The 15,020-nt window shown below is 47.7% G+C and overlaps 1 protein-coding gene across 1 annotated transcript in view; it reads right to left on the bottom strand.

Annotated features, from left to right (window-relative positions):
• The window catches only part of OTOG (otogelin), a 113,169-nt gene that overhangs the window by 87,417 nt on the left and 10,732 nt on the right, over positions 1 to 15,020 (bottom strand). The window contains exons 7-16 of the mRNA XM_031653354.1: positions 13,394 to 13,512; positions 11,967 to 12,172; positions 10,978 to 11,108; positions 10,651 to 10,757; positions 10,134 to 10,243; positions 9,632 to 9,760; positions 8,422 to 8,530; positions 8,095 to 8,141; positions 7,430 to 7,575; positions 238 to 370 (exon numbers count right to left, since the gene is read on the bottom strand). Of these exons, the coding sequence (XP_031509214.1) occupies positions 238 to 370; positions 7,430 to 7,575; positions 8,095 to 8,141; positions 8,422 to 8,530; positions 9,632 to 9,760; positions 10,134 to 10,243; positions 10,651 to 10,757; positions 10,978 to 11,108; positions 11,967 to 12,172; positions 13,394 to 13,512 (1,237 nt within the window). The remainder of the gene's footprint in view (positions 1 to 237; positions 371 to 7,429; positions 7,576 to 8,094; positions 8,142 to 8,421; positions 8,531 to 9,631; positions 9,761 to 10,133; positions 10,244 to 10,650; positions 10,758 to 10,977; positions 11,109 to 11,966; positions 12,173 to 13,393; positions 13,513 to 15,020) is intronic.

Genomic DNA, 15,020 nt, shown 5'->3' with positions numbered 1-15,020 from the left:
TGCTCATGTTAGGAGAAGCCATCATACTACTAGGAAGCCCACTGTCCTGTTGAGGTGGGAGAAAGACACATTTTTGGAGTCCACATTTTTGCAACCAAAGTGTCCCCTATCCTGATCTACCCAGTACTAGAATATGAGTTTTTGCCAGTGTAGCAGTCCTTTTAGCCAGCGGAGCCTGGGAAGAAAGGTCCAAACCCTCAGTTCCCAACTAGGTCTGTTGTCTACCCCAAACTGTACCATCTGTGTATGGCGGGATGATCTTGTACTGGTCAAACAGAAGGATATCCCCTGCCTGGGTCAGGGTCACCTGCCTCCGAGGGTCCTGGTGCAGAATCACTGACACTGACTGGACACAGGCTCCATCTTGGTTCTGGAGAGATAGAAAGGTCAATGGGGCAGTATTGGTCTGACCATCCTGCTGGATACAACAGAGCCCTCTAGGGACAGAGACCCCAGCCCAGCTTGAGAGACAGTTTCCTCAGAATGACAGACAGAGCCCCAGGGATATCAGGGATCATCCAACCAAATGCCCTCGTCTGGGAATGAGCAGGCAGAGGCTCAGGTTGGAGAAGGTTAGTGGCAGAATGTGATAACACTAATAAAAATGATAGTCAACTCTCAGGTTATCTGAAGACACAGAGCAGAGATGGAACCCAGATGGCCCAGAGTCCAGCCTGAGAAACACTGGCCTCCCCCACCTCATCACAACCCAGAACTTTAATTTCATCGCTTTATGGGTATTTTTATAATTCATTTCATGTGTCACATCCTGCATTCCACTGACAGGCAGGCAGGAAATGAGGTAATATTCTCTGGCCTCAGGTTCTCTATCTCTAAAATGGCCACACATTGGGCCCCTTTTATACCTCCCTCCACAGGAAAACATCCACGCAATCATTCATTTAAACACTTAACTGAGCACCAAATATGTGCAAGTCATACTGTATCAGACTTTATGGATTCAGTGACAAGACTAAGTTTCTGTCCTCATGGAAATTACATACTGTGTGGCACACAGACATTAAATAAGTAATTACAAAGTTGATTATTCAATTATAATTGTGATCAGTGCTATAAGCAGGTGTAGAGTGTTAGAAAAGCATATGACTGAACCAGACTTAGTCTGCAGAGGTAGGAAAGGCCTTCCTAGGGAATGATAATAACATAAAATTATCATAATAATAAAAGCCATAATAATGCCACAATATTATTAGGATATTACAACCAACAATTAACTTTCATATGGAATTAGTATGTGCAGGTGCTGTTCAAATCTGTTTATATATATTCACTTGCTGAACTCTCATAACAATCTGATTAAGAAAGTATTACTAACATCCCCATTTTGCAGATTAGAATACCAAGGCTCATAAAACGGTGACATTTGAGTTGAAATCTGAAGGATGCATGGAAGCTAGCTGGGCAAAGAGAGAAGAGGAGGAAGGAGACATCCAGGCAAAAGGAACAACTTATACAAAAACTCTGTTATGGGAAGTCGTTTAATGCATTCAAGGGCATAAAGAAGACCAAAGGGACCAGAACCCATCAGGCAAAGTGGTTTAAGATAAGGTTAAAGGCTGGGCACAGTGGTTCACCCCTATAACTCCAGCCCTTTGGGAGGCTGAGGCGGGAGGATGGCTCGAGCCCAGGAGTTCAAGACCAGCGTGCTCAACATAGAGAGACCCTGTCTCTACAAAAATAAAAAATAAAAATAATTTTCAAAAAGGTTCAAGAGGTAGGTAAAGGCCAGCTTAGGCAGAGCCTTGAAATATTTTTAGACTTTATCTTAAGTCCAACAGCCAACCAGAGAAAGTGAACCAGGAGAGTGACACAGTGAAGTGACAGAACGATCAGGGCTTGAAACTTTAAAGAAAGACATTGTGCAACAAGCCACAAGCATCCTTCTGAGTTCCTGCCCAGGAGGACAGGAAATCCCTGAAACAGTTCAAAATCATTGTGTCTAAAACATCATCTTCTTTGTTCAACCCACTCATCCTCTAGTCCCCTCTGGACATGTCACCTGTGTGGGAATAAAGCCCACACCCTTTAGTCAAAAGTTTCAGGTTCAAATCCTAATGTAACTGAAAGCTATGAGACCTTAAAGAAGTCACTTAAATTCTCCAGATCTCAGTTCTCTCCTCTGCAAAATAGAGATACAACAACACTTGGTTGTACCCAATCCTACCCAGTTGGGTACAGATTTTTAAATGTGCATAAAATATTTTGGAGGTTGCATTTACCTGCAAAAGCCCACAGAACTTTACTAAGAATGAAACTTGCTGTAGGCAAATTCTCACAACCATGTAGGAGGGGATCCCAGCATGAAATGTAGATGACAACAAAATAATCTAACTGCATTACAAATGTATGAAACAAAACTCAGTGAAAAGAGTAGGAGGAAAGGTGTTGACATAAGTAACTTTGTAAATAAGTGGAATTTATAAGACTAAAGGCAAAAGAAACTGTGCACGAAAACTGTACTTTAGTTGATACAGTTATTTCCTATAGAGATATACATTAATAATAGGAATATACATGTATACTGGAATTGAACAATTAGGTAAATGGATGGTGTATGGTGAAGGCCAGGTTTCTTACTGTTAGTGTGAGTATTTACAGATAAGCAAGAGGAGGAAGCTAGAATGATCCATGTGGAATGGATTAGAATTGGATGATCAGTATGAAGTCATGTTTAGCACATATAGAGACAGATGGTTATATAGAGAAATATTTATAGTTATGGGTATATACAAAGATAAACATGGTTATGCATATACAGTCAGCTGTCCGTATCCAAGGGTTCCGCATCCATGGATTCAACCAACCACGGATTGAAAATATTTGGAAAAAAATATGGATGTTCATGTCTGTACTGAACATGTACAGACTTTTCTTACCATTATTCCCGAAAAATATAGCATAACAACTATTTATATTAGCATTTACATTGTATTAGGTATTATAAGTAATCTAGAGATGATTTAAAGTATACAGGAGGATTAGCATAGGTTATATGCAAATACTATATACCATGTTACATAAGGGATTTGAGCATCTGTGGATTTTGGTATCTGTGGGGAGTGGGGTGCTAGAACCAGTCCCCGACAGATAATGAGGATATTTCCTTTCTCTGTCAGCTAAGAAGGCTTAAAAGAAGTCATACCCCAGTAGCAATGAGCACATCTCATACCCAGATCTTGATTCTAATACCATTGTCCAATAAAAGGAACCAGGAGAGCCTAGTAATATTTTTGGAGAAATGGATGATACTAGGACTGGGACGGGAACTATACATGATAGGCCTGGTGCATCTAATAGGCCCAGAAAGTAAAGATGTGAATGCACACACACACACACTCAAGCTCCACCACCACCAGCATATACACACACAATGATGAAGGTATGTCAAAGGGACACAGGAGTCAACTGAATGATCTCCCAGTGCCCAAAGCTGGAACAATTCAAGTAAGAACATAAAGGTGTAGTGGATTATAACTCAAAGTATAAAATAAATAGCCATAAGTCTATGCTGATATAAATAAGTAAATGGGAGAAAAGAGACAAATCTCCCTGGCAGAAAAGTTCTAAACAATGTATGTAGATTCTCTGTCTTCAAGGAGGGGGAGCATAACTTCCCACTCTGTAAGTGTGGGCTGCCCATAGTGACTTCCTTCCAAAGAGAACAGTATGGAAAGGGGGAAAAAGGAATAAGTTTACAGTGGAGAAACCTGAAAAATACTACCTACACCAGATGATCAAGGTCATAATCAACAGTGATAAACCGTGTTGATCGTACATACCATGGATAAGATGTGATGAACATGGCACTTTACCTCTGTGATCTTCCTCCCAAAAAACCATAACCCCAGTCTAACCATGAGAAAAAAAAATCAGACAAATTCCAATAGAGGGCCATTCTCCAAAACACCTGACCAGCATTCTTCAAGCTTTCAAGATGATCGTAAGCAAGGGAAATCTGAGGAACTGTAACATCTATGAAGGGCCTAAGGAGACATGATGACTATATGTAACCTGGTACCCTGGATCAGAAAAACGACATTAGGTAAAAAACTATAGAAATCTAAATAAGGTATGCAGTTTGGCTAATGGTAATCTATTAACATCGTTTCATTATTTGTAACAAATGTACCCTACTAATGTAGGATGTCAAGGGAAACTGGTTGTAGGATAGACAGGAACTCTAGGTACTATCTTGGCAATATTTCTGTAAAGCTAAAGATGTTTTAAAACATAAAGTCTACTTTAAAAAACCCTTTGAGGACTGCAAACACTGCATAGATTCTGGGGTGGATGTGTTAAGACGCTGTGATAACTTCCAACCCTAGGTCAGGCTCAGCTCTGCCTCCTGCTGGCTGTGGATTCTCGGAAATGCCCCAAGCCTCTGTCAACCTGTCTCATTATATTTAAAATGGGGAGAATGATAACTACAACATGGGGTATGTTAAGACTTAAATTACATGTTGTTTGCAAAGTAATTAGTCAAAGTTCAAGGCACTGTGTAAATACTTTATCATTGTCATTATCATCCTCTCTGTGAATGTCCCCGCGCCACTCCATGCTGGTCACCCAAGACTGCAGTCATAGCTTCATCTTTAACTTCTCTCCCACACACTCCCCACTTCACCAGACACAGTCAGTCAGTTGCCAAGTCCTTCTGCATCTGCTTTAATGGATCCTGGAATATTCCAACCTCGTTGTTTTTCTCATATAATCTAATCAACCCTTGGAGTGCCCTGCCTCTCCTTACCCAGGCATACTGATTTCTATGAATATTTTTAGGCTCACTTTTTAGGTCCCTCAGCCCAAATGCCACTTCTATCGTGAGGTTTTTTCTGATCCTTTTTTCTGACCTGCAGGACTGTTCCTTCCATAAAGCTCCCCTGTGACGGTACTGATCGTGTTGTAGCTTATATGGAAGCTGTCTAAAGACTCCCTACAGACCACAAGAGCCTGGAGATAGGATCAGGGTCTGATTACTCTGCGTAACCTCACCATGCCCAGCACAGAGCTGGCACAGGGCTGGCCCTCCATGGGCCCATCACATGGGTGAAGTCACAAGGAGGAGAGCTGGCCCAAGGTAAAAAGAACCTGCTATCAAGAGGCACTGTCCCACAAAGAAGAGGGTTGCCTCAGGCCAAGGCTGGCCCACCACCTATCAGAGACCTGGTAGAGAGAAGGGCTGATGGCCAGGCGTGGTGGCTCACATCTATAACCCCAACACTGGGAGGCTGAAGCAAGTGAATCCCATGAGCCCAGGAGTTCGAGACGAGTCTGGGCCACATGATGAAGCTCCAACTCTACCAAAAAAAAAAACAAACAAACAAAAACTAGCCAGGCGTGGTGGTATGTGCCTGTGGTACCAACTACTTGGGAGGCTGAGGTGGGAAGGGACACAGTCTAGGAGGTTGAGGCTGCAGTGAGCTGAGATTGCGCCACTGCATTCCAGCCTGGGTAACAGAGTGAGATCTTGTCTTCAAAAAAAAACAGAAGGGGATACTGAGTAAGGGACCCTGAGGCCCAATAGCCCCCAGGATTCTGTGAGTGGGAAGGAGCCGCTGGGCTGTGCCTATGTGTCCTGTCTTGTCTTATGCCACCCTCAGGATGTGATGGGAATGACCCCACTTTTGAGGAAGAGCAGCCTCCTGACTCAGAGAGCAGCCAAGCCAGGGCCGTGCCATTCTCTAGCAGAAGGAAGGGAGGGGGACACTCAGGCCAAAAGGAGAAGAAAGCCCAGTCCTCTGCCTCATCCAGTTCAGTCTGTGTCCCCAGGGCCATGGAGTGACACCTTCAGCTGATGCCTGCTCACATTCAGGGTCCTCAGTGCTAGGGGCTGGAGCAAGGCCAGCAGGGAGGCAGGACTGTGGGGCAGCTGCCCTGGCTGTGGGTGTGAGCTCCTGCTGTGATGCACAGGGAGGAGCTTGGGCACAGCCCAGACTGGGGCTTCCAGGGTTGGCTGAGCATGATCAGCCCAGGGACAACGGAGTCTCTGCTGAGAGACAAACAAACCCCCATCTACCCCAGACTTGCACGTTGGCCATTTTCTCAGTTATGTTCACAGGTGACTGACACAGCTCATGAGTCATGTCCTCCAGGAAGCCCTTCTGGATCCACTTCACACCTCTGTCACCCAGTGCCCAAGTAAAACAACAACAACAAGGAGTTCCCCCGTGGAGATCCACCCTGTGCCCTCCATGTTCTCACAGCTGGCTATAGCCCAGTTACAACAGTTCACTTGCCTGCCTTGCTCACCAAACTATAGGGCCCAGGGAGGTGGAGCCATGTCTAATTCATCCCAGTCTCCAAGACCCAGCTCAGCTTCTGGCGCAAATAGGTATTCAATGTTTGCAGAAGGAAGGACAAAAGGATGGAAGGAAAGAAGCAAGGAAGGAAGGAAGAGAGGGACAAATGTTGAAGATGCAATCCAACGAAGCAGAGAAGATAAAAGTTGAATTAAACCAATTTTAGAGATTTTTTTTAAAAAAACACTGAGGTCCACTCCATGATCAGAAATTCCAGTTAATAATTTATAAGGAAGAGATTTTTGTGTGCCATTCACACTGGTCTTTCTAACATTGTTTTGAGCTTATTTCAGTAAATATTTTGGGATTTTTTTTTTTTGTAAAATGGGTGTAATTTTCCTAATACAAGTGTGCAACAACAAAAGAAATTGCCTGCATGCCAGTTCAAATTGTTCGGTATAAGGGTGCTCTTTAAAGACACAGAGTTATCCTAGAAACTTCATTCTTTTTTATTTGAAATTTTAAGTCAAGTCCTTTATAAAGACCATAGCAGTGCAAAATGGTGTACTTTTTAAAAAATTGTGGAATGTAAAATGTTTGAAAATTAATTTTCTTTGTGTGTGAAGACACGTAAAGTATGGAAGGAAACCAACCACCAAAACTAACTTTTTGTAGATAACCGTTACATTTCTTTGTGTGTGTGTGTGTGTGTGTGTGTGTGTGTTTTGTTGTTGTTGTTGTTTGAGACGGAGTCTCACTCTGTTGCCCAGGCTGGAGTGCAGTGGTGTGATCTCGGCTCACTGCAAGCTCCACTTACTGTTTCAATGCCAGCAGGTATTCTACAAGAGATTTGTTTCATAAATTAATTGATTTAAAAGTAGTGCCAGTGTTACACTTTCATATGTACATATATATACACATGAATATAATATATATATTTAGGTAGTAAAATCCTAAAACAAAAGCCAAAAACCCACTGAGGCCCGGGAAAGGGAAGTGACTCAGTCAGCAGAGGTGCTTGGGCTGGAACCCAGTCTTCTTCCCAGAGAGAAGAGGCAGAAGGTATGGGCCGTGGGAAGACCTGAGCCCTGTCCTAAGTCCCAGTCTCTCTCGGGGGCAGTAGGCAGGAGTAGCTGGGTGGATCGGGCCTGGGGAACCCCAGCTCTTACCAGGCCACATGGGGCGTTCTGCAATGTCACGGTGAAGGTGCCCGAAGAGCGGCTCTTGGCCAGGATGTACTGACACGTGGCGGGGAACGTGTACCGGCGGCCGTCAAAGGTTGTGAAGTGAATGTCACCAGTCACTGAGCACTCAGCTGAGAGGTAAAGAAAGACCATTGACCCACGGGAGCTGCCCCAGGGGAACTCTGCCCTGCAAGCTCCAAGCATGAGGAGGACACAGCACCCCGCCCTCCAGAATAAGAGCAGTGTAAGGAATGAGGCCTGGCCTCTGAGAGCCCTGGGCAGTGGGAGACGCAGGCCTGTTCCCAGAGAACTCTCTGAAGACAGGCACAGCCCTGCCCTGGGGATCTCCCTCGGAGGGGAGACCAGGGCCTGGCCTTGAGGACCAGCCTTAGTCCAAGTCCTCCTAGCTCAGGAAGGTCCTTAGATATACGGAACCCATGGAAAAGCCTTCTCCTTCTGGAAAACCCTTCCTGGCAGGGGCTGGAGCCAGACCTTAATTAGGCAAAGTGATTCTGAGGAAACAGGGGCCCGGGCTTAGCCAATGAAACTGAGTGACACCCCCACCCACAGCAAGTCTGGCCCCCAGAGATTCCTTGCCCAAAACCAGACTGGTGGAAGGGAGTCTAGTACAAGGTGGGGGTCAGACATACCTGGGCAGACAGCTGTGCTGCACTCCCACTTGCCTGCGGTGCATGTGCTAAAACACAGAGACCGTGGAGGCAAAAGGTCACCCCTCGAGGCCTGGGCGAGATGCTGGGAAACTGCAGGGCCCACAGCCCTCAGTCTTCCCATCTCTAAAATGGGTGGTAGAGATTTCCCCCATGGATTGGATCTCACGAGATTCCCCTGGGACTCAAAGGTACTGAGTGAGTGCCCTGACGCCAGCCATTAGCACTCCTAGACCCCAGATGGGCAGCCCTCGTGGAAAGCGTCAGTGGCCATGCCCCACATCCCACTTCCCAGCAGCAGACACAGACCAAGCATTGCAGTCTTCCTTCACCACAGAGCCAGGTGGGTACAGAGTCCCATGAAACTCACAGGGACACTCAGCTGGTGCCACGCAGCCCCCATCCTCGAAGATGAGCCCTAGAGTGACAGCAAAGGGCCAATTAACTCACCTCTGCCCCTGTTCACAAACCATTTGTGGCTCCCCAGGGCCTGCGATAAAGATCCCCTTGTCTAACTTCTTTCATCTCCGAACCCACTTCCAAACTTTCTCCTCCATAAATCCTTGGCTCAGGCCAGAAGTGAGCACCTGATGAAAGAATCCCACCTCTAGACCTTTGCTCAGAGAACTGCCCACAACCCCATTGCCAACCTGCACACAAGCTTCTCTTTACCACCTCTCAAAAGCCTGTCACCACATCGAAAACAGCTTAGGTACCAGGCACCACCTCCTCCAGGAATGACTTCCCTGACAACCTCTCCCCATTCTGAATTCCTGTAATTCTTCTTGTCTGAACCCCTGAGCTGGCCTTCACCACATCATACCCTAGACTGGTTATATGAGTGTCATATCTCTGAAACCAGATTCTGGTTCCCAAAGTCAATGCTTTTATCTTTATATTTTTTATCTCAACCATCCTCCTAGCCAAGTGAGTTGCACACTGTAGATGTGCTGCAAATTTATATACTGAAAAACAGATACAGTCCCCATATATAGAGCAATGCTTAAACCAATGTATATGTATATATAAACCAATGACCTGTTCTCATACACACCTTAAGAAGCGCAGTTCTGATTAATTTAAATATCCCTATGAAATCAAATGTCTTGACGAATCTCTCAAGAGGCTGCAGTTCTATCCCCACCCTCACTTCCCTTAAATCATTTATTCATTTGTTGTTTGCTCCCCTCTTCCCTTCCCTTCCCTTTCCTTTCCTTCCTTCCTTCTTTTTCTTCCTTCCTTTCTCCCTCCCTCCCTCTCTCCCTTCCTTCCTTCCTTCCTCCCTCCCTCCCTCTCTCCCTTCCTTCCTTCCTTCCTCCCTCCCTCCCTCTCTCCCTTCCTTCCTTCCTTCCTTCCTTCCTTCCTTCCTTCCTTCTTCCCTTTCTTCCTTCCTCCCTTCCTCCCTCCCTCCTTTCCTTCCTTCCTTCCACAAACAGGCATCTTCTGAACTCCTGTTTGATGCCCATCTGTGCCAGGCCAGAAAGATGGTGCCAGGCACCTACGTCTGCCCCTAGCATACCATTGGGGCAATAGCAGCCATCCACACAGGCGATCTCACTGTCCACGCAGGATGCCCGGGGCTGGCAGGAGGCAGGGCAGCAGGCGATGCACTCATTGTAGGTAAAGGCCTTCTCCTTGCAGTGCACAGCTTGGGAAGGAGGGAGTCCATGGTTTGTCAGTTACTGGCCCCAGCTCTGCCAGGACCCAGCTCCTACCCAAGGCTGTGTGGTGGGGATGGGAGGCAGGGCTTTGATTTTCATGACTCCCTAGTCCCAGAGGGAGCACTGGGTGCCCAGGAAGTTGACAAGGAGAAGGAATTACAAGGGGAGGCTCTGAGAATCACCCAGGCTAGTCCCTCCCACTCTGAGCCTCAGTTTTTTCATCTGTCACATGGTAATAAAACCTTGGGGCCGAGAGTTCTGACAACTGTGATTCTGAGCAGGACAAGACATTGAGCTGAGGCCTGGGAATGCCACCCACAGCCTGAAGCCCTCCCTGCCCCACTACTGGGCTGCACCTACTGCATTGCTGGAGCTGGGTCCTCCAGCCCTGCAGGGGCCGCCCTGCCTGGGCACACGCCCGGGCATACTCTGCAAGTGCCCGGCACCAGGTGGCTTCATCGCCTATTGATCTGTGCAGAGAAACCAAGGGTCTCACTGGAACAAAACCCAAAGTGCCACCAGCCCGCCACCATCCCATAGAGACTGCCAGGGCTTCAGGGCACCTCTCCTCTCCACCCAACTCGGAAAGGCTGCCCAGGAAGGCATCTAGGTGAACAGATGCCTAGACTTGAGCCACAAATCCTGGATTCTAGTCCCAGCATTGCCACTAACTTGTTGTGTGATCCTAATGGGGTCTGGCCCCATTTCCAGGCTTCAGTTGAATGGGGTGACTCTGTCCCACTTAGGCAGATAAGAATTTCAGAGCCTTGGGAAGCAGATCTGGCAGTGTCTGGGATCACCCAGCTTGGTGGCCCATGTGCTGAGCACTCACCCCAATACAAGAGGGTTCCCCATAGCCCACACCACCCCTACTCACTGGCAGAGATCACTGGTACAACTGGCTGTGAAGGGCAGAGGGCTGACATAGGCATGGCAGGCATCAAACGGGGGCCGCAGTAGAGCCTCACACTGCTCATACACGCCCTAGAGCAAGGGACCAGGAGCCAGGGCTGGGGGCTGGCAAAGCCACACACAGCCCCACAGAGAACCCCAACTCGAACTGGAGAAAAAGGGAGAGGAGGGCAGCGAAGAGAGGGATAGGGCCAAGGGCACCAGCCAGTCAGGTCCCACAGCCAGTGGCTTTTGAAGAATTGGAGAGCACGTCAGGCTCTAGGGTGGCGGAGTCTTTCCCCAAGCTCCAGACCTGCATGGTTCCTGGGTTCTGCTGCAGGCACGGTGGGCGAGGCAGGGAGGAGGTTGTGGGCCCTGGAGGCTGGTTAGGGGCCTGCTCCTGCCAGCTGTGCACAAACTCAACCACGTCGTCAGTCAGCTTCCCTGGAGGAGGGAACTGACATCATGGTGGGGCAGCGATGGGGTTAGGTGTACAGGAGGGACAGAAGGCTCTAAGGGAAAGCAGATCCCAAGGGATGGGTAAGGAGTTTTGAAGAATCCGGTCTCCTGAGCTCCCATCCCAATCAGGCTTTCCCAACTGAGCCATTCTCCTGAAAAAGCTATTTGGTAGTAATAGCCAAGAATGCTCAGGAACCTGTAGTAGCTCCCTATGGCTCCAAACTCAGGGGATGCAGCACCACGCACTGGAAAGAGAACTGGTGTGTTAGCCTGAACAAGTTCCTGTGTGTCTCTGAGCCTCATATTTGCCATAGGGAACATAATCCCCCAGTGAGATTGATGCAAGGACTACTTGAGATGATGCATGTAAAGTGTTTAGTATGGTGTAGGTGTTCAAAAGGGGTCACGACCCTTCTGGCCAGAGCCACCATGATTTGGCCCTGAACGCTTCACTCACTTCCTACCACTCCTCCATAGGTGTCTTTAGCTGGGCCAATTCTCTCCCTGGCTGTCTCTAGCCCTCTGCTCCCTGCCTACCCACCCCATCCCCCACGTTGCAGGGTCAATCCCACCTGCAAAGTGTCCATTAGATACCTACACAACCCTAGTGGGAATTCTTATTATGACTATTTTTGCAGATGAGGAACCTGAGGTTGACAGTAGTTTAAGAACATGCCCAAGGACACACGTTTGTTAGGAAGGGGCCCTTGGGCTTCCACGGGGTCTTTAATACCATGACCATGACCCCAGGGCTCTGTTCCAAGTCCCCTCCAACTCCTCCCAGCCTGACCTGTCCCCCAATCCCCACTAACACCTCTCAGAGGCCACCTGTCTGCGCCTCACCATAGCTGGTCACCAGATCATCCTGGGGGTCAGCATTGTTGTTCCCACACAGCCCATGGGTCCAGCCCAGGAACTCTGGACTCATCTTGATGTAGACAGCTGAGGCACCGTCCCAGGCCAGCGTGAAGGCTGACTGATGCCGCACGATGACGTAGCCAGCAAGCCGCTGCAGACGCACGCTCCCCATTACATGAGGCAGTTGGACCCTGCAGGGCACATCCCAGAGCTTCAGGGTATCCACAACACCTCCACTAACCCAGTCTCTTCACCGAAGGAACACCCAGTCCCTAACCCTTGATCCAATGCTCCCACTTCCCCTCCCCATGAATTCCCAGAATTCCCAGGTGCCTGGAAGTATACCAGTAGACATGGATTCCTTTGTCTTTAGACGTTTTTTAAAATGGCAATTTCCCAGGCAGGAATAAATCTTAGAGTGAGTGACTCCAAGTTCCTTTCTCCCAGACAGGACAGAATATAAGCAAACATCTGCTTTATTTTTTTGGTGGGGAGCAGGAACCAAGTGAAAACAGAAGCCAAGAGAGGAGGAAAACTAGGAGTGCAAGAAAAGATGGTGGGCTCCAGCAGGCTTGACCACTTTCCCAGTTTTTCTGGTACAGGGACCGCTAGCCAATCTGGAGTTTGGCAACCTTCAACTCAGCAAAATATCAGGAAAGGGAAACAGAAGTAGTGTCTAACTAGCCACAAGACCCATTTACCAACTCTTCATTCACAGGATAAACCTATAGGCCATCAATTTTACACTCAGCCCCAGAACAATTGGTTGGTTATCCAGTTTCCAGATCTGAAGCAGGAGATGAGGACAGGGAGAAGTGTCATTACAGGAAGACCCCATGACAGCAACAAGAAGTGACAGTGGACATCAAGGAAAGGAAAGAACAGTGAGGAAGAGATGCAAGAAAGATTTCACAAAGGACCACAGTTGTGGCAATTTAGTGTGGGAGCAAGGGGTTCCCACTCCTCTGGTGGTCCCCCAGTCATCCCTGATGGCCCAGCAAGATAACTGACATTCACAATGACCCTGTGTCATCAGAAATGGGTAAAAGTGTGCTCAGAATCTGCTGATAGAAGGTAGAAATTGCATGATCCATTTGGGAAGATTTGGGGAGGGAAAAGTAAGCGTGCTTATCATGACAAACTCTCAACTCGCTGGAAAACTCTATTTTCCTGAAAGCCTGCTGTCTGGAAATCCGCAAGATCTGAGAGTTCCAGGGAAAAAAAAATCATTCTGCAGACCCCACTGGCAAGAAACCCAGTGACCTGCCCGTATGCTTCCGCCCTGATGGTGGAAATTGCTGTTTGTCCCCAGAAAGCAATTTCCTTTGGGCTTGAGAAGAGCGGATGCTCACCCATCCACCACCACCAGTGTCAGAGATAGGACAACTCGATGTGGAAGGTGTTAGAGTTACCTTGCACCTCCATGGGTGACTTCCTTGGCCAGATGGATCTCCTGCTCACCCGCAAAGAAGAGGCTGACAGCCTTGGAGCAGGTGTAGGGGGAAGAGCCGCACTGCGGGTCATTGTGCACCTGAGTAGGGAGTTCAGAGGCTGGTTTGCAGGCTTCTGCTACCGGCCTGACCCTGAGATTCACACCTTGTTGAGTTTCCATTAATGCTGATGGCCTGTCCCCTGCATATCAACCACCTTTCCTCTGTGATTTTGCTCAGTCCCTATATATCACAGAGGGGAGGCAATGGATTCACATAGAGGTGAAGTAACTAGGGCCACACACACAGAGAACTAGGAAATCACAGAGCCAGGATTCTAGCCCAGATCTGGATGGCTCAGATCCCAGGGCTCTTCCCAGTCAATCATTCCATCTCTCTATGCCTATTTCTGAACTTTTTTGTTTTTTCTACCCAGGATATCCCATCAGATTGAAGCCCAACAGACGTACTCCACCATCTCACACTCATACAGAACACAAACACACACATCTATACACACTCCATAAATTTCTCACATGACACTCTCAGTGTGCACACTGTACACACACTCCCCTTTCCCCATGCCCCTGGCAGGTACAGATTGTAGCTTTCCCCTACACCTATAGGCACACATCTCACTCCTGAGCTGCTGTCACACACACACATATGCGCGCACACACACACACACACACATCTCCTCTGCCCCCGTTCAGACAGAACCCAGACTTCAAAGGCCATAGACCTAAAGGACAGGGTGGGGTAGAGGGAAGAGTTTCCCAGGGCTTATCCCTGCCAAGTGTGGAAACCCTTCCCAGGAACGCATCTTCCACCAGATTACTGTTCAATGTGATTAAGCAGGCTGGAGCCACTTCAACTACAAGTGGGAACTGCGAAAGCTACCCCATGGTCTAACTAAAGGGTTTTCAAGCTTTTGTGACCACGACCCACAATAAGAAATACACATATAACTAAAAGTTTTACAAAATAATACTAATCCCTATCATGCATAATGCATTCTTACAATATTTTCTATTTTACTTGCCTCATTTTTTTAATGATGGTTGTGATTCGTTAAGTTGATTTTGTAACCCATGAATGTGTGGCAATCCATTAGTCTAAGTAATTGTCACATGATGGATCATGAAAATCCCTGCTATGTGATAGGCCGAGGCAGAGAAAGGAAAATTGGTGGCAGTTCCCCACCCATCCAGGGCATGGTCCCTAGGGCAGGCTCATAGGTCCACGCCTGAGACAGAAGGCTCACAAATGGCTAGCAGAGGGGAGACACTGAACACTGGGGTCTCCCCATACCCCCAACCCCTTGACCCTAACTCAGTACTGACCAAGGTGCCCTCCAACAGAGCTGGTTCTCCAAAGAGACTTTCCTCCAGGTGGAGGGGTATTGAGCTGTGGCTGAAGGTGGCTCCCGGTTTAGCACACGGACTAGGCATGAAAATCAGGCCTGCCTGACAGTGGCTTTCACACATGTGTTCCCTTACTTCACAAACCTTTACTGAGCACCAATCCAGGCACAGAAAGACATGGCCCCTGGCCTAGAAAGCTCAAAGCTGGTAGAGAAAATCAACACAAAACCAGACCTTTGTAAGAG

Source organism: Papio anubis, chromosome 12, assembly GCF_008728515.1.
Source record: "Papio anubis isolate 15944 chromosome 12, Panubis1.0, whole genome shotgun sequence".
In the NCBI taxonomy this organism is placed as follows: Eukaryota; Metazoa; Chordata; class Mammalia; order Primates; family Cercopithecidae; genus Papio; species Papio anubis.
The sequence above is the reverse complement of the archived record's forward strand: the minus strand, read 5'-3'. Positions and strand labels throughout refer to the sequence as shown.